The following is a 22,792-nucleotide window of genomic DNA, read 5'->3' on the forward strand; positions in this document are numbered from 1 at the left end:
ACACTTGGGGGAGCCCGCGTATCACCAATGTGATTAAATGGCGATGAAACGACTTAAAATCTAAAACAAAAATTAAAACAGACTCAAAACTTGGCCTTTTAATTTAAGTGCAGTTTGTGGGTACAACATACTCCATCCTTGTGGAGAAATTCTATAGCCTACTGCCATTTGAGGTTAGAGGAGGCATATGTTATCGATTAGCAGAAATGTTAACAGTCACTGTCCACATTAGGTACATATGCATAATGAGATCCAACACAAACACTGCATCAATAATTCTGCCCTTAAATTTTACACTGAAAAAATGCGGAGCGATATTTACCTGAAAAGGCCTTGTAAAAGTCTATGCACTCAGAAATTCTAAGTAAATTTTATAAGGAATTTAACTAGAATTTCTGAAGTGAAAAAACTTTACTACGTAGATTTTTTTTACAAGTAAATATCAATCCACATTTTGTCAGTGTATCATGCTCAGTCAGTTTTGATTGACATTTTCAGGGAGGTATACACTTTTTTTTTCTTTTTTTTTAATAGCCCTTGTATTGAATCTCATTAGATTATCTTTGACATTGCATCCTTGCAATCCAGGTCGTGAAGCTGAGGTAGTTTTTCTATTTGACGGCTATGTCCATGTTTTACATTACCATCAGAGAGGTTGAATGATTGACAACACGTCACCGCAGCGGCCTCTTACTTTCAGCTGGGCCAGATGGTCTGCCCTCGTAGGCCCAATGTTCACAATGGCGACCGGTATTTTCCTATCGCTGGCTGCCAGTAAAAATCTGTATCCCGAGTAGACCTGTGGAAAAACACAGATAAGCACATTTCATGAAAGAAAACACAGTGGTCATAGAAATAATTTGAATAATCTCCAAGCAGCTTGATTAAGTAATTTTTTCTGTCCTTGAGAGACCCTCACCTGCAGCGATGTCCCGATAACCAGCACGGCGTCCGACTCGGCTAATTTGTTGTGCACAAACTCTACTGTGTCTTTGTTCACCGTGTCGCCGAAGAAGGTAACCTCAGGCTTTAGTATCCCCCCACAGACCTCACAGGAGGGAACCCTGAAATGGAGAGCCAGCTCATCTTCCAGGAAGACGTCCCCATCCGGAGCCGTGGCCCCGGCCTGAACGCTCCAGTCTGGGTTGAGCGCTACGAAACGCTTCTGGAGCGCATCTCTCGCTGAGAGACTGCCACAGCCTAAACACACTACCCTGAAGGTAGAAAATGTTAACATTAAGGTCAAGTTACATTAGTTTTATTGTCTTGTGAATGTAAATAATTCAGAAACAAAAATGAGCATTGTGATACTTTGTCACCTGTGTACACATCCGTGGAGCTCAGTGAGTCTTTTCTGTCCTGCCTTTGAATGGAGAGCATCCACATTCTGGGTCACCAGCCAGTGCAGTTTGCCCCGCCCCTCCCAATGCTGCAGAGCCCTGTGAGCCGCGTTGGGCTGATGCGAGGAGAACTGCGGCCACCCCAGAAAATTCCTCGCCCAGTAACGCTGACGGGACTTGGAGCTGCGGACGAACTCGACGTGCTGCATGGGACGTCTGTCGGTGCGGGCGTACAGGCCCACGCCTTCTGAGCGGTAATCTGGGATGCCCGACTCGGTGGAGAGACCGGCGCCGCTGATGGCGAACAGCCGTGTGGCCTGGGAGACAAAGTCCTGGAGCTGCTGCAGGGGCTGCGTGTCTATGGAGTCGCAGTCAGGGACGAACATCCCAGCGGGGGCTGAGGATGCCCTCCTGGAGGATGTCGTGTTAAGTCTTGTAACACTGCATGGCAATCGCATCTGCATCAGATTAAGCATTTAAGAAATCGTCACTTCATTGATTGGCCTAAAATTTGGATGTACTTGCTATAGATAATGCACAATTGTGCCGCAATATATCTATGCCAGACAGGTATAGGTAACAGTGTATGGTGACCTTTCACTACTGAGTCCCAGACTTCACGTGTGAGTAAATTGAGATAAGTACATCATCAATTCTGTGCTTTTAGTGACATTTTTGTCTGGTGTGGATGGAGATGTCTCTCAAGTAAAATATGTGCCTTGGCATAGTAAATTGTATTTTGCACTGCCATTGCTACAGTAAATAATACAACCAAACATTTTTTGTGTATAATAATGTAATTCGTTTCAGGTGTCTTTGGTGAAACGTTCAGCACATTGAATACATATGAAGTTACACAATGTTCAGAATGTTATGTAACTTATGCATTTTCCTTACATAATTAATAACCAATAAATTACATCCTCTTTTTGTTGCTTGAACTAAGAAATGATACTGTATAATTGACGTATAGTACACACACCTGTAATGTAATGTGGGTAAAAGAGACACGTACAAGCTAGCTAGGTACAGCAAATCGAACAAATGTTAAAGACGTAAACAGAACAAAGTACATTACCTTATATATAGCAGTGTGAAATGTTTAAAACTGCTCAAAAGGAGAGTGTTTGTGAAATGTCAGCCACACCGGGCAACAAAAATAAACCCAGAACCACTCTCGCGTGACATTGAAAACAACCGGAAGTCAATTGAAGTGCAAAATAGTCGCGCAGTGTCTTTAGGGATATGTAGTCACAGTCGAATGTACGCAAATTGTCCAAATCTGATAACAAAAAATTTTAAAACCTGACCAACTAAATTAAAGGTTATACGTCGAAGTGTAACCAGAAAATGTGGAAGTTAAAGATCATTTAAAAGATTAATATTAATAAAATGGCGATTAAATAATACGCATAGATTTACGCATGTGCCCATTATAGAATTTATTTTTTTCAGCTAGTTAGCATGTGCCGCATACGTTTTTATTTTTAATGGGTAGTCATCGTGGTAATATGCTAAATATACTGTATAAAAAATAAAATCAATCAATTTCTATAGCAATTGTCCTCATATCCCAGCTGACTTTTGGGGAGACAGGGTACATCCTGGGCTAGTCACCCTGGACGGGTTGATAGTCATCACAGGGGTACATGTACACTACGATTCACACCTATGGGCAATTAGAGTCCTCAATGAACCAATATATATTGTATTAATTGTCAGTGTCCATTAGACTGTACTGCACAAATTGTGACTGCAGAACTGCAAAATGTCTGCTGAAAAGAAAAGAAATACATGTGTTAGTATTAGCATTCAGTCGAGTTTGTAGCATGCCTTATATTTTATATTGTTATACTGTATTTATACCAGATTGGGTGCAGTTGAAAGCAGCTTCCACGCGCTTGTAAAACTCCTCTCCCAGGATGGAGCGACAATCCTTGTGACTTGTGTGGACAAAACACCGTGTTGCATCTTTGAACAGCAGATCACTTTCTCCATATTGGTGAGACTCAAACAGCTTAAACTGAGAGCTTGGATTGGCCGCCAATGTTTCCTGGAAGTTTGAAACACATTAACGCTCAATATTGTCATCTTGTTAAAATAATGGCCTCACTCATATTTTGACCTTTTTTTTCTTAAACATCTCATGATCCTGGCTACCTCTACTAAAATCATCTCCATCCTTAGTTAAACAGATCATTTAATACCGTCCATAAAATATTTTTTTAAATACTAATCATTTTGTTTTTGGGAATAAATAAATAAATAAATAAATAAACAGTCCTGCCTCATTTACCCAGACAGCATATTTAGAAAACAATTTTAAAAAATAAAAATCGGTGCCTGTATGCTCACTTGAGACTTCATGAGGAAGTTGTAAACCCGCATTGTGAGGACCGGCCGAGTCATGACTGTGTTAGGTGGGATGACTCCAAGGTTACAGTTCTCCCACTCAGACAAAGAAGCCCGACGGCCGTCTGCACACAGCAACTCGAAGTCTGATGAAGTCCATCCTTCTGACCAACCAGACGAAGTCAGACCTGAAGTAGAAAATGCCGGAAGAAACGATCAGAGCTAATGTCGGAAGTAATTAAGTACATGGTGATTTAAAAGCAAATCCCTATTTCAAAATACTTGTAAAATTATTTATTGTAATTTTTGGATGGAGGATTCATATGTGCAGTGTAATCAGTTCATGTTGTTAAGGCTGGTTGCAAATTCTGGTACCCATATTAAAGTTAAAATATTGATTTGTTGTAGAAATTCGTACAATGAAGAGCCAAAAAAATGAGAAATATAACAATAAATAAATAATTGTAAAATAGGGAGTTACATTTCAATCAACCCGTACTTCATGATGTGATTAAGTATGTTACTGAGAATATTGTCTTGAAGGTTGTGCTGCTCGAGGAAGGCTACATCGCCATAGCTTTTGCCACTGGGATCTCCAACCAGACACCTGTGAAGTGGAAACAGTCCGTTAGTTCACTAAAGTTTAACCCCTTATCATACGAGCAATTTTGCCGAAAATGCTTTTAAAAAAAGTTGCATTCAAAGTAAGTTTGAAGCTGTTCCTGAACCATTTAGAGTATCGGCATAGTTTATAATTTTTTTTAAGAATGTTTGCCCGCCAGACACCATCCGAATTTTAAGGGTTAACAAACATTTCTCGTTAATTAACTTCTATAAATTCATAGAAAATTTCCATACATTACTAGCATGAATGAATATGCATGCAGAATGACTAACATAAATACTAATGAGAATGAAAGACTTAGCATACCTTAATGCTCCCATGTTGCCATAGTAACGCTCATTGTGGTTGTCAGTGCAGCGTTTGGTTGCAGCCTCCCCCGTGCCTCCCAGACACACTTTACATAAATTCCCCTGCGAGCCGGGAAGACATCCTTTCCAAAACACGTCACTGTACACTGCCCAAGTGGAAAAGAACAGAGTTAAAAGTCGAATAGTCACAAGATGGAAGGACATTACTGTGACGGCGGGTGCGCAAATCAGCTAAAGGCATCATACATCACCTTGGTTTGGATCACAAGTTGCGCTGCTGCTGTTGTACTCCCGGCTGATTGTGTGCATGTGTGGTAGCAGCCACCCTGCGGGGCTGTACATGTGGCCGTGACAGGAGCGGCGACCTCCAAGGTTGCCCATTGCGACGCTCCTGCTGGATCGTTTTGATACTGCCACACACACGACTGAGGGCAACACTGAGTAGAGACATATGTACGTTTTTTGTATGAAAGATGCCCAGTCTAAAGTTAGTCAGACTGTCTTACCCAGTGTGCTTCGTTCAGTAGATAATTCAGTCGTCACACATTCTCCATCTAAAGAAAACAGATGACCAAAAACATTCAGTGTGCAATTATCAGAAGCAACACATTTATATGACAATTTGTAAATGAAATGTTCATTTATATCGCTGAAAGATAGTTAGCGAGGCACATGGGATACCAACATACCGTTAGCATAATATTCAGTTACTACTGGGACAAGGCCACATTTTCCTGCCATGAATACATGGGTTGCGTCTAGAGAGACAGCGTCAACCTCATCCCTCTGTATAAAAAAGTACAAAACATTCAGTGGAATTTAAATAACAGGTGAACAGATCATAATAAGCATTTTTCTGTTGCCGGTAAGTCACGACCCACTTTCATAGAAGCAATTTGTTCAAGGATTTATATCATACTAAACATTCACAGAGGATGAGCTTGACAACTGCATGTACAAAAAAAACAAAACGAATATAGTAACATGAATCATTACAGTCACACAAAATTTCCCTCAGAGTATCTTCAGAACATGACTGTACAGTACACCATTTACTGTTGTGTTAATACAGTACTTAACTGCAATATTTTTTTTCAGGGTACAACATTGAAGAACTGTCACTTTCAGATCCTTGTAGAGTTTATTATTATTATTATTATTATTATTATTGCAAACAGACAACACAACTTTCTCAAATATCAACACGTGTCACCATTTTTTTTTCATGTGTCACCTTCCCCAGGTGCAGCGCGTCACGATGCGTCGGTCACGTGACGCTATGAGGCGGGCGGTTGTTGTTACCCGCGGATATGACGTAACCCTAACGTTCCTGTTACCGAGAGGCCTCGGCTGTTCTTACGAAAGAAAACATGGATCCGGGTGAAAAGAAACTGTGCGAAGAGGTGCGCAAATGTATGAATCTATATGACGCCAGCTCTCCCAATTACAAAGATATACAAATGGCAGCCAAATCCTGGCGTTCCATTTCCGTGGCGGTAGGCTTGGAGATGATTGAATGCCAGCGAAGGTGGAAGGTGCTGAGAGACAGATTCGTCCGCATGAAGCGAAAAGGAGGAAAGAGTGGGAAGGCCGCCAATGGAACAGCAGATTTTTATAATTTGATGTCGTGGCTGTCTCCCCATATCCGGCATCGGGAGTCGGAGTTGAAACTCACCTTTGTAAAGGTCAGCAATTTGGATACCGTAGCCTACTTTGCGGCTCGAAAGATCAGCACGTTAACACGAATTTGCTGTATGCCGATAAATTTTTGTTTTGTTTTGTGTCAATTAACTTATTGTTGACTCGTACTTTGGAGACTACGCAAGCATGGAACTGCCAATGTGGAGTGTATTCTATCAATACATTTTAAAGTTAAATAAGTAAACATTGTTTATTAGTAGTTTTTGCGGTCAGTGCTGGATTTTCTTTCGGCAGTTTACCCATATGCCACCGGAAATGCGCATGCGCAAATCTACCCTGTGGTGTAATTGGTAAAACGCAGGGGGGTTTTTTCCCCGCATTTAGCTAACATTTTAGCAATACGTTCTAACGAGTTTGACAGTTAAAATTGATTACGCCTTATTGGCAGTTCCTCGCTTTCGTCTGAGACAAACTGTTTTGAAGTTTGAAATGAGTAAACAAATGAACTGAATATCTCACAATAGTGAAATTTGTGACTGGAGCTAGACTCAATTTTTTATTTAGTTGTTTTTGTCACCTCCTGTCTCGTAAACCCTTTAATAAATCTTGTTTCCACAGATATCCAAACACAACTCTGACCTGCCTGTGGTCTTGTCAGAAGTAAATACCCTCCTATCTGAACGTGCGGATGCACCACAGCCACCGACAAGCTCCCCTGATATGTTAGCTCCACCAAGCAGCTTACAGTCAAGCAACCCTCAGCCCAACGGTCCTCACCTAAGCAACGCTCAACCCAGCATCACTGGCCAGCAGTCGCATCCCGACTCTGTCCAACCAGCACCACACATGACATTCAAAAGGAAGCGAAGTAAAGTCAAGTCAAGTCAACTGGATGATGACAACCTGTTGAGGGAGATTGAGGCTAGAAGGAAAGCATCAGAGGAGCGGATGTTGACCTTGATGGACGAATGTAACCGTTTTGGTGCACACGTGGGAGACCTTTTAAGAAGAGTGCCTGAGAGCCAGAGGGCAATTGCCATGAGGGATGTGACTAGTATTCTTTATAATTTTATTGTTTAGTTCTTTTTTGTATTTCATTTCAATTTTTATTGCCTTTTTGGGGTAATCAATGATTGCTAACCAATGACAATTTGTGGAGCAACTTTGTAATATTGAGGAGCAATTTTTGCCCGGTTAATTCCAGTGACCTTGTAATGGGATAAAGCAATGAAAATATGACAATATAAAGAAGCCTGTTAAGTGTGCATTATTTTCTGCACGCGTGTATATCACTTTAATAAAACTACACTTTTGCAAAGAGTAAACGATTTACATTTTGAAAGACAGTGGTTATTGCACATTTTAAGTGTCTTCAGGCCAGTTGCCCATGTTGAATAATGTCCTATTGCCATGGCACCATGCCAACGTCCGAAGAAAAGAAGTTTGCTAGGTCCATCCTGACAGCCATGGCTTCTCTTATGGAGCATACTTGGGGCAACTCATGAGGCTCGTCATGTTGGCCATTATTCACAGCTACCACTCTCCGCCACTCTTCTTCTCTGGAGTCTGCTCCTGTCTCAAAGTCGACAAATGATGATGGGATGTAGCGGCTGGGCTCAGCATTGGTCTCATTTGTGTACATCAAGAAGTTGTGCAACACCACACATGCCTTGACAATAGCCACAGCTTTGGCCGGTGGGCAATCCAGTGCTCTTCCAAGTACACGCCATCTTGCCACCAGAATTCCGAAACTGTTTTCAATTGATTGCTTGGCTCTGGAGAGACAATAATTGAACACCTGCTTTTCTACAGGCAGACATGTCCCTGCAAGCACAGAAGAGAGGATAGTTTCACGTTAATTGATATATGGTCGAGTTAACACTAATACAGAAGCATGAAATACTATGTTTTTGATTAATAGTAAATGACAAGCGACAGTGGAGTAAGTAAACTAGTCAAGTGTAGGTATGTAACTAGTGATAAGACAAATAGTGCAAGAGCATGGGTATAAGACCATGTATCTAAACACTTACCAGGATAGGGATTCATCAAGTTCTTGTGCAGTGGGAACGCATCATCGCTGACAATGACATGGGGCACCTTGACTTCAGTCCCTGGGAGATTGGCCGGTGGGGGGAAGTTGGCTTCATCTCGCAGGAGCATGGACCCAAACTTGCTCTCACTAAACATCACTCCATCACTCTCCCAACCGTGGGTTGCGACATCTACCGTTGTGAATCGGTATCGCGCATCACAAGTGGCCATTAAAACAACAGTATGACTTTCCTTGTCGCGCGTTTCCGCTGACCGTGGCTTGGGGCGAATGGTTACACGTTTCCATCCCACACTACCAACACAATTAGGGAACTTCCACATCTTCCAGAAATCCACCGCGGCTGCTTCCCATTGAGCTTCAGTCGGCGGAGGGAGGAATTCAGGCTGCAATGTTTTCCACAATGCAGTACAAACTTCCTTCACAATGGCCGAGACGGAGCTTGGAGAAATGTGATCGCGTGAAGCAATTACCTGCTGGCTTCCACCGCTAGCCAAAAACCTCAGCGTTACAGCAAGCCTCATCTGCAAGGTTATGGGGGCTACGTGTGTGCTTTGGTGTCTAATGTGAGGGCGAAGTCGACACACTAAATTATCGAACTTTGCTTCGCTCATCCTGAAATACGTGAACTGCATTTCTTCATCCATGTCGCGAAGAGGTCGGATTAAGTTTGAGAAATCGCCATCACTTATTAAACGGTTTGCATTTAGTGGACGCACATAACACTTACGCCGTCGCTTTTTTGATCGATTCCGCAATAAAATTAAACGTATCATCTGGTCATCTAGGTCCATTTGTTCTAGCAGGCATTGTTCCACGGTGTCCATTGTTGTCGCGTTGTTTCTTGCTCCGCAAACCAAAAACAATTTTCGATCACAAAGTGTAGTGGAGACGGGGGCTCCACTGTGTGATGTGGTGTGATGTCCTAGCTGCAGCGACACCTCCCGACTTGGAGTGTAACTGCAGCACATTTTCAAAACGAAGTGTGGATTGCGATTTTTGTGGCACTATCCTGACGCCTGCTGAGACTTTTCTAGCGCACCTTTTATGCTTACATTAACTTACCTTAATTTTCTCTACGCAGTCCCTCATGGAGGCCGCTCTAACACACACCAGCGGGTCTGAATCTATACTCAGCGCCCATTGCTCACATTTTCTCTGCTCTGCGTGGCTGATACAACACCACCGCACAACACTGTCCTCCAGTGAGCTTCCTGCACACAAACACACACAGTATTAGTCAAATCACACAGATAGTCAACAAACGAACCACAACAAGCACAATCACCTTCATGTCCAAGACCTTTGAGCAGTGCAATATAACCCAGTCCCAACACCTGACCGACATCCACGCCATCTGGCAGAGCAGCAAGTTTGGAAGTGGCATCTTTGAAAAGCAGGTCCCTTTCCCCAAAAGAGAGTGAATTGAAGAGTTGGAAGCGATGCCTCTCTCGTCCTTGGCGGCCAAACAGCATCTAGGTAAGGAAATGCAAAATAGTGTACACAACAAAACTTTTTTCACATTAACAATGAGAGTCTTGTGTAGTGTTAATAGTATGTAGCCTCCTGCTATAGACCACAAGGCTCTGAGTACTTCCTCCCAAATCCCCAAAACATGCATTTCATGTTAATTACAAGTACATGGACAGCACACTGTAATTAAAAACATAACATTAGTGCATTTTTTTTTTAGACTACATGAACGTTACCTGCAGCGTAAGGAGAAATTTGCGAGCCACCTTGCGAAAGCTCACTCGTGTGACCACAGCCGCTCCTGGACCACGGCCCAGATGACATGTGTTATAGTGGCTGAGAGGAGCTTGGGTGCCATCTGTGCACAATAATCTAAACTTGTCCCTTTCACTGTCTGAAAGAACAAACACATTATGAGGAAGCTTTATTTTAGAAAGTAATACTCAAGTAAGGCAAGGCAAGGCAAGTTTATTTGTATAGCACGTTTCATACACAAGGCAACTCAATGTGCTTTACACAAGGAAAGACAACACATAAGCATCAAAAAACAGTAGTTAACATTCAGAGGAAAAAATAAATAAAAAATAAAAATAGGTTACAAAATTTACTAAAAAAATAAATAAAATAAAAAATACAATAACAATCTTAAAACATTATTCAACAAACTTTAAAACATTTAACATAAGGAAGTTTAAAATAATATTAATATATTAATATATATAATTAATATTATAAAAAAAAAAAAAAGTAAGTAAGACTTACTTGCAATAGTTTCAAGTGCTAAATGGTCCACAAATGCAACATCTCCAGCACCGCTCTTGAGACATCTGCGCCACAGAAAAAAAAAAAAAGTTATACACATCTGTCTCGATACATCCATAAAGTCAAAAGGTTTAGCTTAAGTGATTATTACCTGAGGGCACCATGGCTGTTGTAGAAGGGCTCGCTGTGAGACGTCTCACAGTGGTAGTTCTTTTGGCGTACGTAAGACTTCTGCCCTTGGCACAGAGCACACAGATGTGGCGCCATGGCCGCAGATCCGGGAACACAGCTGGCATTGAAAAAGGTGCTCACATCTGCCCGTGTGGGGAAAAAATAAGTCAGTTAACAATTCATCATCCCCTAGTTACAAGCATAGACTTGTCCAAATTGACTTAAGATATAGGTAGAACTCAGGAGTTAATTAAGGGGCAGTCAAGTATAAAAAAATCTTTACAATACCTGTCTACCATCTCAGGGGGCAGCCATTTTGACACTTGCTGTATAATAGAGATAATAATATCACATAATAATATCACAATTACTCAGGGCTCACTCAGGTAACGGTCAATCACGGCTCAGCTTGTGCATGTCACATGGCCAAACTCAGAAAACAAGTGAGCTGTGATTGGTCGTGACCTGAGTAACTGTGATTTCATTTTCAGTCAATCGCAAGAGGCAAAATGGCCGCCCCCTGAGATGAATAAAAATGGCTGGATTTTTCTGCCGTGTTTACACTTGCAGTGTCCCATAGAACATATGACTATGAAGAAAATGCCGTTAATCACCCTGTGTTAGAGGCCTCTCCTTTGACCAGCTCAGGTAGTTGCGGGACAGCAGGAACCCGAGAGGAAGATTCCACCCTGCCGTCCATCGAAGCCCACTGTGACAGCTCCTGAGCCCCCGCAGGGACCTTATGTCCAAGCTGCTGTTTCTCACCAAGGCCACAGACAAAACACAACCTCCTGCAGGACACAAGACACTTAAGACTGGATCAAATGGTTGCACGATGAGAGAATGTTACAAAATCTAGCATAAATTACCATCGCTGTAGATCTCCTTGGCGACAGCTGTGAGGCCGAATTGCTTCATCGCTGAGTAAACATCTCCTGCATCTAGTGTCACTATGTCTGCGCGATTAGCCTGAAAGCACAAATTGTTTGGTTTGAATGTCAAACAGAATGTGGTAGAACTTTAAATTATTAGATATAAATGTACAATGTTTCCAAGTTCTGGTGGTGCTGGGTTGGCTCACTGTGATTCTGTTGATGCAGTCAGTCAAACTGGATGCACGGATGCAAGAAAGTCTAGCAAAAGTGTTTACAGAGGCTGGAGGTAGCACAGCGACCAAGGCTTTAGCCAGCTCTGCACACTTCCTCTGTTCAGGATCAGACACTGTGCACCAGCGTATCTTCTTAGCTAATATGCAAGGAAGACTTTGAGTCATGAGGTATAAAAGGACATTGTAGCAAAACTATCCATCCTACAATGAATAAACAATGTGGATGGTAGCAACAACAGTTGGTTAAAAATATATATATATATATATTGACACTTACTTGAGGCGCAGAAGACAAAAATAAAAGTGAACAAGACATAAATCCCCCTCATGGTGTCCTATGGTAGGCTGCTGTGCACAAGACTGTTCAAAGCATAGGGTGGAACACAAACAGAAACACAACTGTGCAACATCAGCCCCAGGGTAAATCCTGAAAGGGCTTTTTTCAAACAAATGGAAACATTTAGCAACGGTGGGAAACAAGACAACACCCATTTAGAAGCTTTGAGGGAACTGCACGAGAATGCTTGAAATTAATGTGCCTCATTCTCCGAACGTTGTTATGAACCAAAATGTTAGTCCTGCTTGTGAAGAAGAATGTTGCGTTTAACAATTTAGCAGTGTGAGTTCTAATAAACACTCCAAATTGAGTGGGACATGGTTGCGCAAGACCGAGATGGAAGCCTGTGAGGAGCATTCCGCTTATGTGCTCTCACAATCCATCAACAATGATGACTATAGATTGGCATTCAAAGCAGTGCATGATGTCATTTTGTCTAACAAGAGTGTGTTTCTATTTAACTCATTCACTGCCTTTGACAAGTATACTTGTCAATTGTATTTTTTAGAGCGGTGCTAAATGGGGGCGAATCTGAGCATGCTCCACTGTAAATATCAAACTTGGAAACAACTTTACTGATGCCCAACCACCGGTAGATGACATCATTGCCCCATTTTATAGGAAATAAACACAGTTTCAGAGTCCATGGGAGAAATGGCTGTATTTTGGCAAACCTACATTTTTCTGCTGTCAATTATAAAAGAACGGGACGGGACAAAAAGTAGGGAGTCTATTCTGTTATTTGGTAGATTCGGTTTATATATAATTATTGAATGTAATATCACGTGAGTATTGGAAATGTAAAAATTTTCTATAATGACTGGCAGTGAATGAGTTAAAGGGTTATTGATCTACTGATAGTAATTCTGTTGATACGTCATTGATTAAATACTTGGGAATCTACTTGGGAATTAATTGATTTTTAAGAAAAAAAAAATAACGATTGCAACAAAGATAAAACACTTTGCAACATAACTGTAAGTACTGTAAATGTGCTTTTATTCAGTGTTAGACAAAAACATGACATTTAGAAAATCCATATAAATTGAAATGCAAAAGAAACCCATCTCAAATATTTAGTAGACAGTTTTCTTTCATTTTTAACTCATTCACTGCCAGTCATTATAGAAAATTTTTACATTTCCAATACTCACGTGATATTACATTCAATAATTATATATAAACCGAATCTACCAAATAACAGAATAGACTCCCTACTTTTTGTCCCGTCCCGTTCTTTTATAATTGACAGCAGAAAAATGTAGGTTTGCCAAAATACAGCCATTTCTCCCATGGACTCTGAAACTGTGTTTATTTCCTATAAAATGGGGCAATGATGTCATCTACCGGTGGTTGGGCATCAGTAAAGTTGTTTCCAAGTTTGATATTTACAGTGGAGCATGCTCAGATTCGCCCCCATTTAGCACCGCTCTAAAAAATACAATTGACAAGTATACTTGTCAAAGGCAGTGAATGTAATAGGGATTTTCAATACCACTTTTTTCAGACCAATTATTATATGAGTATGGCAACTTTTGAGTAAATACTGATATATCACGAGTACTATTTACATTAACAAAACAATAACAGATAATTTTAATATAGCATTTCGCTTAAAATTGCATGACTCATTCACTGCCTTTGACAAGTATACTTGTCAATTGTATTTTTTAGAGCGGTGCTAAATGGGGGCGAATCTGAGCATGCTCCACTGTAAATATCAAACTTGGAAACAACTTTACTGATGCCCAACCACCGGTAGATGACATCATTGCCCCATTTTATAGGAAATAAACACAGTTTCAGAGTCCATGGGAGAAATGGCTGTATTTTGGCAAACCTACATTTTTCTGCTGTCAATTATAAAAGAACGGGACGGGACAAAAAGTAGGGAGTCTATTCTGTTATTTGGTAGATTCGGTTTATATATAATTATTGAATGTAATATCACGTGAGTATTGGAAATGTAAAAATTTTCTATAATGACTGGCAGTGAATGAGTTAGCAATTTTCTATTATTCTCCTTATGTAGCTACTGATTGTAAAACAGCCTCCCTATCAACTCTGCAGAGTACCTACTAATACCTTGAAATAAGAATAGGAATGTAAAAGATATGCAGTATGTTGAACTACGTATATATTCCATTGCACTCATTCTACAACATCTATGTAAAACGATTTAAAAAAAAAACACACTGAGATTCCTGACCTGAGTGACCCAAAGAAATCTGATGCACACAGTACACTGTTAGAGTACTGGAATAATATTAATTTACTCAACTGCAGAAAGACAGCCTGAGAAGTGTTACGTTTACATCTGCACTTGCCGATAAAGAGAAGAAAATCCAGAGCAGTCGAGGACAGCTTGTAAATGTTGGAGCCGTTCCGCATGAAACCGCATTGTCAGCCTTCGTGCTCCCAACTCACACGATAGTTTGTCGATGCGCTCCTCCAGCTGTCAACACGCAAATTATCACTTGAGAGGAATGTTTGATCATTTTGTCTTATATAACCAACAAATCACGCTTACCTCCTTCACTTGTTGACCAACTGCATCGTTCTCCACTTCCTCATCTTTTCCACTAGTCTGCAGCCAACTCTGCAACACGTCTTTCACTTTCTGCCAGAGTCTGAGCAGCCAAAAAGACTTCAGTAAACTTTAACAACCAAGTGCAAGAAAACAGAAAAACAAGAAGAATGCTGTTTCTGTACAAGGGCTCACCTGAGCTGCTTTCTATCCTGCTGGAAGCTCCTCATGTCCTGCTGGATGTTCAACAGCTCCCTCATCAGCGATGAAGTTGTATCATTTGCCGACTCTCCACTTGGTTCTCTCGAGTTTATGTCTTGAAGAGGCACCATAATCATTTGTTATGATTTATATAAGCCGGAGAGTGGAAAGTTAATGTAGATGTACCTGAATGTGTTGATGAAAAATGTTCTGAACTCGGTCCCGCTGTTGGACTGAAGATGTTGCCACATCCAAACTTGGACATAAACAACAAATAGGTGGATGACTTGGTGGTAAATTAATGTATCAAAATCTCAGTGATGATTATTACCTGATTTTCTGTGCTCATAAAAGCAGTGGGAGGCAGGAGCAGCTCACAGGATGTCTGAGGCGGGTCTAAGATGGAGACTGGCGATTTCTGAGGTGACACATGACGCACGTCTCCTCTTTGACGAGCGATGTTGAAAGTAATGGAAGGATGATGGAGAGAGGAGGATGACAGTGCAAGATGCGTCTGTGAAGAAATGTGTTGCCAGAGTTGAGGCTTTGATCCTGTAGATGTTTGAAAGCTGAAAAAAAAAAAGTTTGTTTTTCTTTTTAGTGCCATGATGCTAAATAATTACATCAAACTTTCTTAAAATACATGATGAAACAAATCAAAATCAAGTATGTCCTACCCATCATGCAGTAATACTTTCATTGAGGGCTCAAAGAGTTCCTTGCAGCGACGAGGCTGGCGCCGCATTAAGGGACGGATTCTTGGGGCAAAACGACAACATGATGTAATAAATCTAACCATTCTCAAACGCTGTTTGCTGCTGCTATGCACTCACAGCTCGTTGTCATCTGCGTCACATTCCCCTGAGTCAGATGGAGACTCAGCTTTCAAATCAGGATGACAGAAGGTCACCGTCTTTTTTAGTGGTTTGCATAGAGCCTTCTGCTTCCACCTCATGGCACAGCGTTTCACCACCCTCTGAATACGGAGATTTTGCTACAGAAAAGAAGCAGGCTGCTTGAAATGGCGACATTTAGTTGAAGAAAGGAAACAAACATGAACTCACTGGTTCTTCAGCTCTCTGCATTCCAGGCTCAGGCAGACTCTCGATGTTGCTTTGTGACTCATCTCTGTCCAACTGAGCAGCTTCCAACACCTCCGTCTTCTTTTTGCGATGCTCTGTGACTCGCAGCCTCCATTCATACAGCACCTGCAGCATGTTTAAAAACGCACACATTAGGACAAATCAAGCTGTCGATGCTGAGTTTTAAAGCAAGAAATGAAGAAGCAGGCAGGTGATACCTTAGCTTGAAGAGTGAGGGCCCAATGCCAGAGTGCTTGCTCTGTCTGCTCCGACACCTTGACTTTCAACAGGAACTGTGGCATGAAGAAAAACTAAATGTATGGATTTTTTATACACATCTGACACAAGCTTAGGTATACACGCACACTCTAATTTATGCACGAAAGAATGTTGCCTCACCAACAGCAATAAAATAATGTCCTTGGCACTAGTGATAATGATTGAGATTTGGTAGACAGTTCGAGAGGTACTGACTGAATTAACAATATGCTTCTGATTGCAATCTTGGTTTAGAGAATCTATACAACTGCATTGCAAATAAGATGGTGGGCAAACATGTTGCTCAAGGGCCACATTTGACTTTCATAGATGAAGTTAAAAATATAAAGTAAAATCGGTGCGTAGACCTCTATATAAGGGCAAAAATGGCAATACGTTTCTAAATAAATTCTAAATGTTAAATTTCGCAAATGGCTCCAAAATATCTATTTTATTTTATTTTTAATTAATTAATTAATTTATTTATTTATATATTTATTTATGTATTTATATTATTAATAAAATAATTAATTGTAACTTTAGTTTTAATTCAGTTGACAATACTTACTGAACCAATTATTTTATGAGTGTATTCAACTTTTTTTTCAATTTTTTTTCAAACTTTTTTCAATTTTATTGTTTACAATATCCATCCATCCATCCATTTTATTCAACGCTTGCTCCTCACAAGGGTCGCGGGAGTGCTGGAGCCTATCCCAGCTGGCTTTGGGCAGCAGGCAGGGTACACCCTGAACTGGTTGCCAGCCAATCACAGTTTTTTTTTTTTTACAATAAATCAATTCATTTGTTTAATGGGATAAATGCATGCATGTAAAATTCATCAGCGAGTGTGATTAGTGTTTAAAAAGCAAACCTCTCTCCTCCAAAGTGTAAAGTAGGTCTGGTACATCTTCAGTCTTAGCAACAAGATTGCTTGTCGTTCCATCACCTGCATCATCATCAAATTGTCATGCGGCGATTTGACATATTGTATAATAGCTGGGAACTGTACCTTGTATTTGAGGCATGTCCGGTGATGCTCATTCCACGCTCTCAGCGCTTTCCTTAGCAGTTTGGAGTCATAATGCTTCCGGGCTTTTTCTGTGCCTATTCGTTCTCTCTGCAACAGCTCCACTAGCGATAGAGCAAAAGTATAAGAGGAGCCGTGAATGCACCTTCTTATTACAACACTTTTTATACATTGTACACTAAGAGTTGTATTTAAGTTGGAGTAATCATCAGGCTTGAATCAATGTTGTGATTGTGCCTGTGAAATGTCCTTGTTGTTGTGTTTGTTCAATCTGATGTTTGGCATCAACCCAAAGTGTTGTGCTGCCGTTTTTAACAAATACTTAACAGTATTACAGCATATGGCAGGTTTCTAGTGCGTGAGAGAAATAGATATGCTGCCGGTCACCTCTGGAAATTTTTGACTACTTTAATCCTTTTACTTGGGAACCTAATTGTCATATTTGTATTTTTATTATTTTTCTGCATGTGCTTTATTCGTAGCTTGATTTAAAGAACCTTGAGCACTGTTGAATGCTTTTCCCTTCTGATGGAGGTCAGGCGTCACACACTTTGCTTCTTCTCTCCATGCTTGGGAAACCTGATTTAGGTCAGAATAAGCCAACTAAGATTCTTAGTAAGCTACAAAGTTGCCCTTGAAGCACATCAAGACATCTAGATTGTGTTCACCTGTGCAGCTTCCAACATTTCCACCTTCTTCCTGCGCTGTTCTCTGACCCATAGCCTCCACCCATACAGCACCTGCAGCAGGTTCCCAAAAACCACATTAAGACATCTCCTCCTGCATCCACATTCCAGTTTAGTGCAAAAAGGGATGAAGCAGGTAGGTGATACCTTGGCTTGAAGAGTAAGGGCCCAATGCCAGAGTGCTCGTTCTGTTGGTGAATGGGTTTTGAGGCTGTCCTGGAGATGTTGGTACAGATTAAAAAAACAAAATAGTTTTGGTTATACATAACAGACACAACATTAGGCACACCAGTGCACTTAAAGTAGATCCAATACAAAATCTGTTTTGAGAATCTACCCTTTGCAAAGATAATAATGCTCAATAGACAGGTACCAATTTAACATTAATTTTGTCGTAGTTGTGTAAAAACACTGATATGAAAATAATACTATTAAATTAATAGCACTTCGACTGTGTGGATATAAAAAAACAGAATTTGCATACAGCTGTTACATTTGATCACATTGTGCATATTGCCTTGACACTGAAACTTGATTTATTGTTATGTTAACGTAATGTGTGTACTGCTCGTACCTTCCAGACCACAAAGCCCTGCTTGACAATTTTTTCATGGCATCGCTGAAATTTCTGTCGTTGAACAAACTGAAACAAAGAATAAAGATTGTTACTTGTCACCATTTCACCACAAGTACTGTATATCACTCAGATTGATATGAGCTGCTAAAATCAGAAACACTTTTTTTCCCACACATAGAAATGCAACTAGAGATGGTAGCAAGTGTGTAAAGGGTAGGCACCTTTTTCCACCTATCCAAAGCCCATCTCATACAATGAAGATCGTCCTTCTGCTTTGCCCGTTGCTTCCATTGAGCCCAGGCTCTCTGCACGTGGCTTTGCTCTTCATGAAGAATAGCCTGTGGAGAAAATACCGCTCGACATCAGGGGCAATATTTCACACACCGTATTCATACTATAAGGGTGGGAGAAGTGATTTGAGTGATTCATAAAATGAAGAAAAGTGACACCATACTATTCGCAGCAACAGCATCTCATCCTTCTGTTTGTTTGACCTTTCCCGCCAGGTGGACAACACCCAAGTGCAAAGTCGCTGCCTGAAGACAAACAGGGTGGCAAATCATTTTTTGCGCTCTGGACAGGATTAACTCATTCACTCCCAGCCATTTTCACTGAAGCAACCCCCTTTGCTCCTGGCTGTTTTCCTGGATTTTGACTGATTTTGCAAGGCCTCCAGAATATTGTGTTCTACTGCTATAAAAAAATGGAACCTACCAAAAGAAAGATTAGAGTCTCTTCTTTCATCAGGAAAAAAAAAAAGGTATATTTATTTCCGTTTCATCATTATTCACAAATCTGCTTAGAACTGTTGGGAAATCAAGCTTGTTTTACATGGCGCTGGTTGATCTCTTATACTCTGCTGTCACCTGCTGGCCGTTTTGTAATAACTACCATTGCTTCAACCATTCTCTGCAGTTAGACAGGCTGCATCAAAGCCTCCTGTATGCTTTAGCATAAAAAAAACAACTTATAAATACATCTTTGGGACACTTAAAGCATTTAAAATAGAATGTATTTACACTTTTTGGGGAGCAAATTAGTTAATAGTGCAAGAACATAACATGGCTAGTGAAGAGAGGGGAAATGTACTCACTCATTATAGACATCTGCCTTGTGTCTACTGTCTTTCTTCACTTTTCTCCGCAGAATATATTTACACCAAGAGTTGAAGTAATGAGCCAAACAGTGCTCGGCAAACCAAACATCAGCTCGCCACTCCAGCTCCTGCACAATAGCACACGGACATCCGATGAACTGTGTGTCGACAGTACCCAGGAGAAAGACTAGCATCTCTCCAATATCAAGCTCCCCGGGACCTTGAACAGGATATGCGCTATCGAAAATATATGGATTTGACTAAGACTATTCTGCAATATGTCAATGTTCTATGTTAAACACCTGCATGCGTCTTTGCTGTGCAAGTTTCCGCTTCCAATGGTCAAAAAAGTGACTCAACAGGTATGTCCTGCAAAAAGAAACAAAAAAAAAAAAGAGCAGCCACAAGTAAATTCAGGATGTTTACAGAATATACACATGAAAAACGTGAAATTGAAAGGACCTGTAGTTTGTCAGGGCCAAGTCTGTCAGGGCTTGGAGAGGCTCATCTTCAACCTCATCCAGTCGGTCTTTCCACAGACGCCAATGCTTATTTATGACCTATGTAGTAAAAAAAAAAAAAAAAAAAAAAAAAAAAAAAAAAAAAACACAACATGGTGCCATGGCACACTGAAACCATATCTGTATTTGTGAACAAATGGGGAAAAAAATATAATAGCAAATTGCCACTAAATTTAAGCAATTTTGATGAAAAATGTTTTATTGTACCTAGTCTGTCGGATATTACAGAAGAAAGCCTACCAAATTGAGTATCTTATGAGTGCAGTACAAAGTGACAATAACTTACAGTCTGGTTATGATGCTGGACTGCTGTAATTTTGTTTTGCTGTTTAGCTTTGTTCTGTGACACGTTTAGAGAAAGCGCCTTAAGTACAGCACACTGCAAGAAGAACACACAGTCATGGGTATGGTACATGTCACTACTCGAGTACATTGTTTTGACTCTCTTGATCTGACCTGCAAGCGATGGTGGTGGTGTTGCCTTGCTATCTGGCCTCTGTCTGCTTTTTCTTTGCGCCGTCTCACATCTGCTGAAGAGTTCAAGAACCCAAACGTACTTGTAGGTTTAAGATGGCATGAAAGCAAATATTAGTTTTAAAAGAGGATACACGCCCTCCAGTGTAGCAGGACTCTACCCTGAGATACCCGACTCGCCAGCTGCCCAGTGGCCTGCAAACGCTCCTCTTTGCTCTGTTTGCGATGCCACTCGCTCCTCCACACGCTCCAGCCCATCTTCATCAGGTGAACTCGGGCGACATGCTGAGCGACAGCTGAATGAGGGAGTGAAAGATGAGTGCCAAATTTTTTAACGAAAATTGCACGAGATGCCTTCATGATCACCTTTTAATGCTTCCTTGCGCTGACGACAGGCGACAAAATTTTGCCACACGTGAAATGATTTCTTTTTCACTCTACTGTTGAAATGAAGAGAAGCTTTGGATTCTTTCTCTATCTGTGAACAAGCAGAAGATACTTTTACATTTTCAGAAGATAGAGCTTGTTACCACACACAGAAGTGAGTTTTGTAATTTTCCCAAAGCATGTCATGCAAAGAAATGGTGGATCTTCACCATGCTCTGTATACTCACTGCCATATGCTTCAAGGCTTGGTCCTCCATAGCGCGAATGTTTCGATGCTGCTGAAGCCTCGACTGCCACAAACGCCAAGCTGAGCTGGATGAGTTAAAGGATACAATGTGTTATTAAAAGTGAAACCCCACGGAATAGTGCATCTGTAGATCAACTTTGACATACTGCAGACTTGTGTGTTTGTGTTGCTCTTGTGCTAATTGAAGTGCTTTGCATTTCAGTCGCCGTGTTTGGATGAAAAGCTTCCACTTGTCCCACATCTGACGCATCCGCCGCCTGTCGGCTGGTAAACAGCAACAGAGTACTGTAGTTAGTTACATTTGGGCATTTTCAATATTGATCCTCTGAATTTGAAAAATCAAATAGATACCGTATGTTTGAGCTGTTTGGATTTTGCTCTTCTTTTCCACTTGCAGTGTCATAAATGTTTGCCATCTTCGAAATGTCATGAAAAGCAGGTGATACCTTGAAGAAAGACATATCGTTGCAAGACCAGTTTGTTTCATAGATTTAAAGTAAATGTCTCAGGAACCTACCTGTAATGACATTCAGCGCGCACAGAAAGACTCCACTCCCTCCCAGATTCCCACCACTCCTCTTTCCATCCCTCAAAAGTTTTTCTCAGCAGCACACTGTCATAGTGACACCTGTATATTAAAACCAATAGATTGCACAGATTATATGATTACAAAGTGGCCACAATTTGTTGCTACTGACAGACATTTTAGATTAATATAATTGGTACTTGGCTTTATGAGGAAGGATTCGACCAAAGGTCTTCTGCCGCCATATTTTCAAGAACTTTCTTGCCAAGTGTCTGCAGAGATGAAAGTCGTTAAAAAGGCACTATAAAGTGACGAAGACCAGAGAGAAAATAAGAAAGATAAATAAAATTTAATATAAATAAATACAAAGAAAATGTGCACCTTATTCTCAGCTCCTGAATTCTTCCACATTTGTCCCAACTGTATCCAACTCTTTTCGGAATATAACTGTTTTCAACTGCACACCCTTTGGTATCAACACAAAATCTGACGCTCTGTAATTTGCGTCTTTGTATTCTCACTTGTTTTTCCATTATTGTGAGGAAACCGCTCCTCACGAATGTAAGTTCACGGTACGGCGTTTGAAAGAATAAAGGCAACACAGATTCTGGTAGTTATTTAAACTGAGAATTCTATGTCAATTGTAAGAGAAGAAAGTTCGCTCATTTTGTATGGTTTGGTTAACTACCGCGCGTTTGTTTTTCCGTGTCACGTGAAAACGAACTCGGGCTCGGGGTTGGTTTAATTTATTTATTGTTAGCCGCGATGTTTAGATTTCGACTGTCTTTCGAAACGCCGAGCGGGGACACCTGTGAGCCATGTTCACAAATCGAGCACACCCCAAAGCTATGACTGGCTGTCCAAATATTATGCCTTGTCACAAATCAAAGGTTTGCATAAATTGTGACAAGAGCATCACAAAATAATTAAATTTTTACACCTATCCCATGTATATTTATTATAAGTAAATTACTGCATTAATATTACATTTTCTCAATGATATATAGTAA

At 40.7% G+C, this 22,792-nt stretch overlaps 4 protein-coding genes across 9 annotated transcripts; 1 reads left to right on the forward strand and 3 right to left on the reverse strand.

Moving 5' to 3' along the window:
- Nucleotides 1-78: 78 nt before the first annotated feature.
- sirt4 (sirtuin 4) lies at nt 79-3,007 on the reverse strand. Its single transcript, XM_077529688.1, has 4 exons — nt 2,419-3,007; nt 1,320-1,798; nt 920-1,214; nt 79-799 (listed from the first exon to the last, which is right to left on the reverse strand). Exons 2-4 carry the CDS (start codon nt 1,796-1,798, stop codon nt 647-649), a joined length of 927 nt encoding a protein of 308 aa, XP_077385814.1. The 5' UTR covers nt 2,419-3,007; the 3' UTR covers nt 79-646.
- Nucleotides 2,758-13,643, reverse strand: sxph (saxiphilin). Of its 3 annotated transcripts, none has more exons than XM_077529685.1 (17): nt 12,111-13,643; nt 11,807-11,970; nt 11,595-11,694; nt 11,340-11,516; nt 10,706-10,868; nt 10,555-10,619; nt 10,029-10,186; nt 9,608-9,794; nt 9,385-9,533; nt 5,315-5,411; nt 5,132-5,179; nt 4,877-5,062; nt 4,624-4,771; nt 4,217-4,299; nt 3,696-3,880; nt 3,207-3,393; nt 2,758-3,115 (listed from the first exon to the last, which is right to left on the reverse strand). In XM_077529685.1, the coding sequence occupies exons 1-17, from the start codon at nt 12,160-12,162 to the stop codon at nt 3,069-3,071; spliced, it is 2,196 nt and encodes a 731-aa protein (XP_077385811.1). In that variant the 5' UTR covers nt 12,163-13,643; the 3' UTR covers nt 2,758-3,068. The 3 variants fall into 3 exon arrangements, with proteins under 3 accessions (XP_077385811.1, XP_077385812.1, XP_077385813.1); XM_077529686.1 differs by having other exon boundaries at nt 11,807-12,034; XM_077529687.1 differs by having other exon boundaries at nt 2,758-3,112; nt 11,807-13,643.
- LOC144023810 (uncharacterized) lies at nt 5,909-7,591 on the forward strand. The gene is made up of 2 exons (XM_077529690.1): nt 5,909-6,310; nt 6,885-7,591. The coding sequence occupies exons 1-2, from the start codon at nt 5,996-5,998 to the stop codon at nt 7,344-7,346; spliced, it is 777 nt and encodes a 258-aa protein (XP_077385816.1). The 5' UTR covers nt 5,909-5,995; the 3' UTR covers nt 7,347-7,591.
- A 4-nt stretch (nt 13,644-13,647) lies between the features above and the next one.
- On the reverse strand, nt 13,648-22,647 carry sfi1 (SFI1 centrin binding protein). Of its 4 annotated transcripts, none has more exons than XM_077529673.1 (30): nt 22,164-22,647; nt 21,983-22,054; nt 21,774-21,884; nt 21,608-21,702; nt 21,403-21,520; nt 21,237-21,321; nt 20,989-21,100; nt 20,784-20,918; nt 20,605-20,678; nt 20,435-20,527; nt 20,090-20,187; nt 19,930-19,996; nt 19,625-19,755; nt 18,986-19,067; nt 18,753-18,869; nt 18,529-18,597; nt 18,102-18,170; nt 17,937-18,008; nt 17,766-17,847; nt 17,251-17,372; nt 17,113-17,187; nt 16,199-16,273; nt 15,963-16,106; nt 15,732-15,892; nt 15,576-15,656; nt 15,230-15,467; nt 15,085-15,154; nt 14,893-15,013; nt 14,701-14,800; nt 13,648-14,625 (listed from the first exon to the last, which is right to left on the reverse strand). In XM_077529673.1, exons 1-30 carry the CDS (start codon nt 22,313-22,315, stop codon nt 14,482-14,484), a joined length of 3,165 nt encoding a protein of 1,054 aa, XP_077385799.1. In that variant the 5' UTR covers nt 22,316-22,647; the 3' UTR covers nt 13,648-14,481. The 4 variants fall into 4 exon arrangements, with proteins under 4 accessions (XP_077385799.1, XP_077385798.1, XP_077385802.1 ...); XM_077529672.1 differs by having other exon boundaries at nt 20,605-20,675; nt 20,757-20,918; nt 22,164-22,646; XM_077529676.1 differs by having other exon boundaries at nt 20,605-20,675; nt 20,757-20,918; nt 21,959-22,054; nt 22,164-22,204.
- Between the last annotated feature and the right edge of the window lie 145 nt (nt 22,648-22,792).

This window comes from Festucalex cinctus, chromosome 8 (genome assembly GCF_051991245.1).
Source record: "Festucalex cinctus isolate MCC-2025b chromosome 8, RoL_Fcin_1.0, whole genome shotgun sequence".
In the NCBI taxonomy this organism is placed as follows: domain Eukaryota; kingdom Metazoa; phylum Chordata; class Actinopteri; order Syngnathiformes; family Syngnathidae; genus Festucalex; species Festucalex cinctus.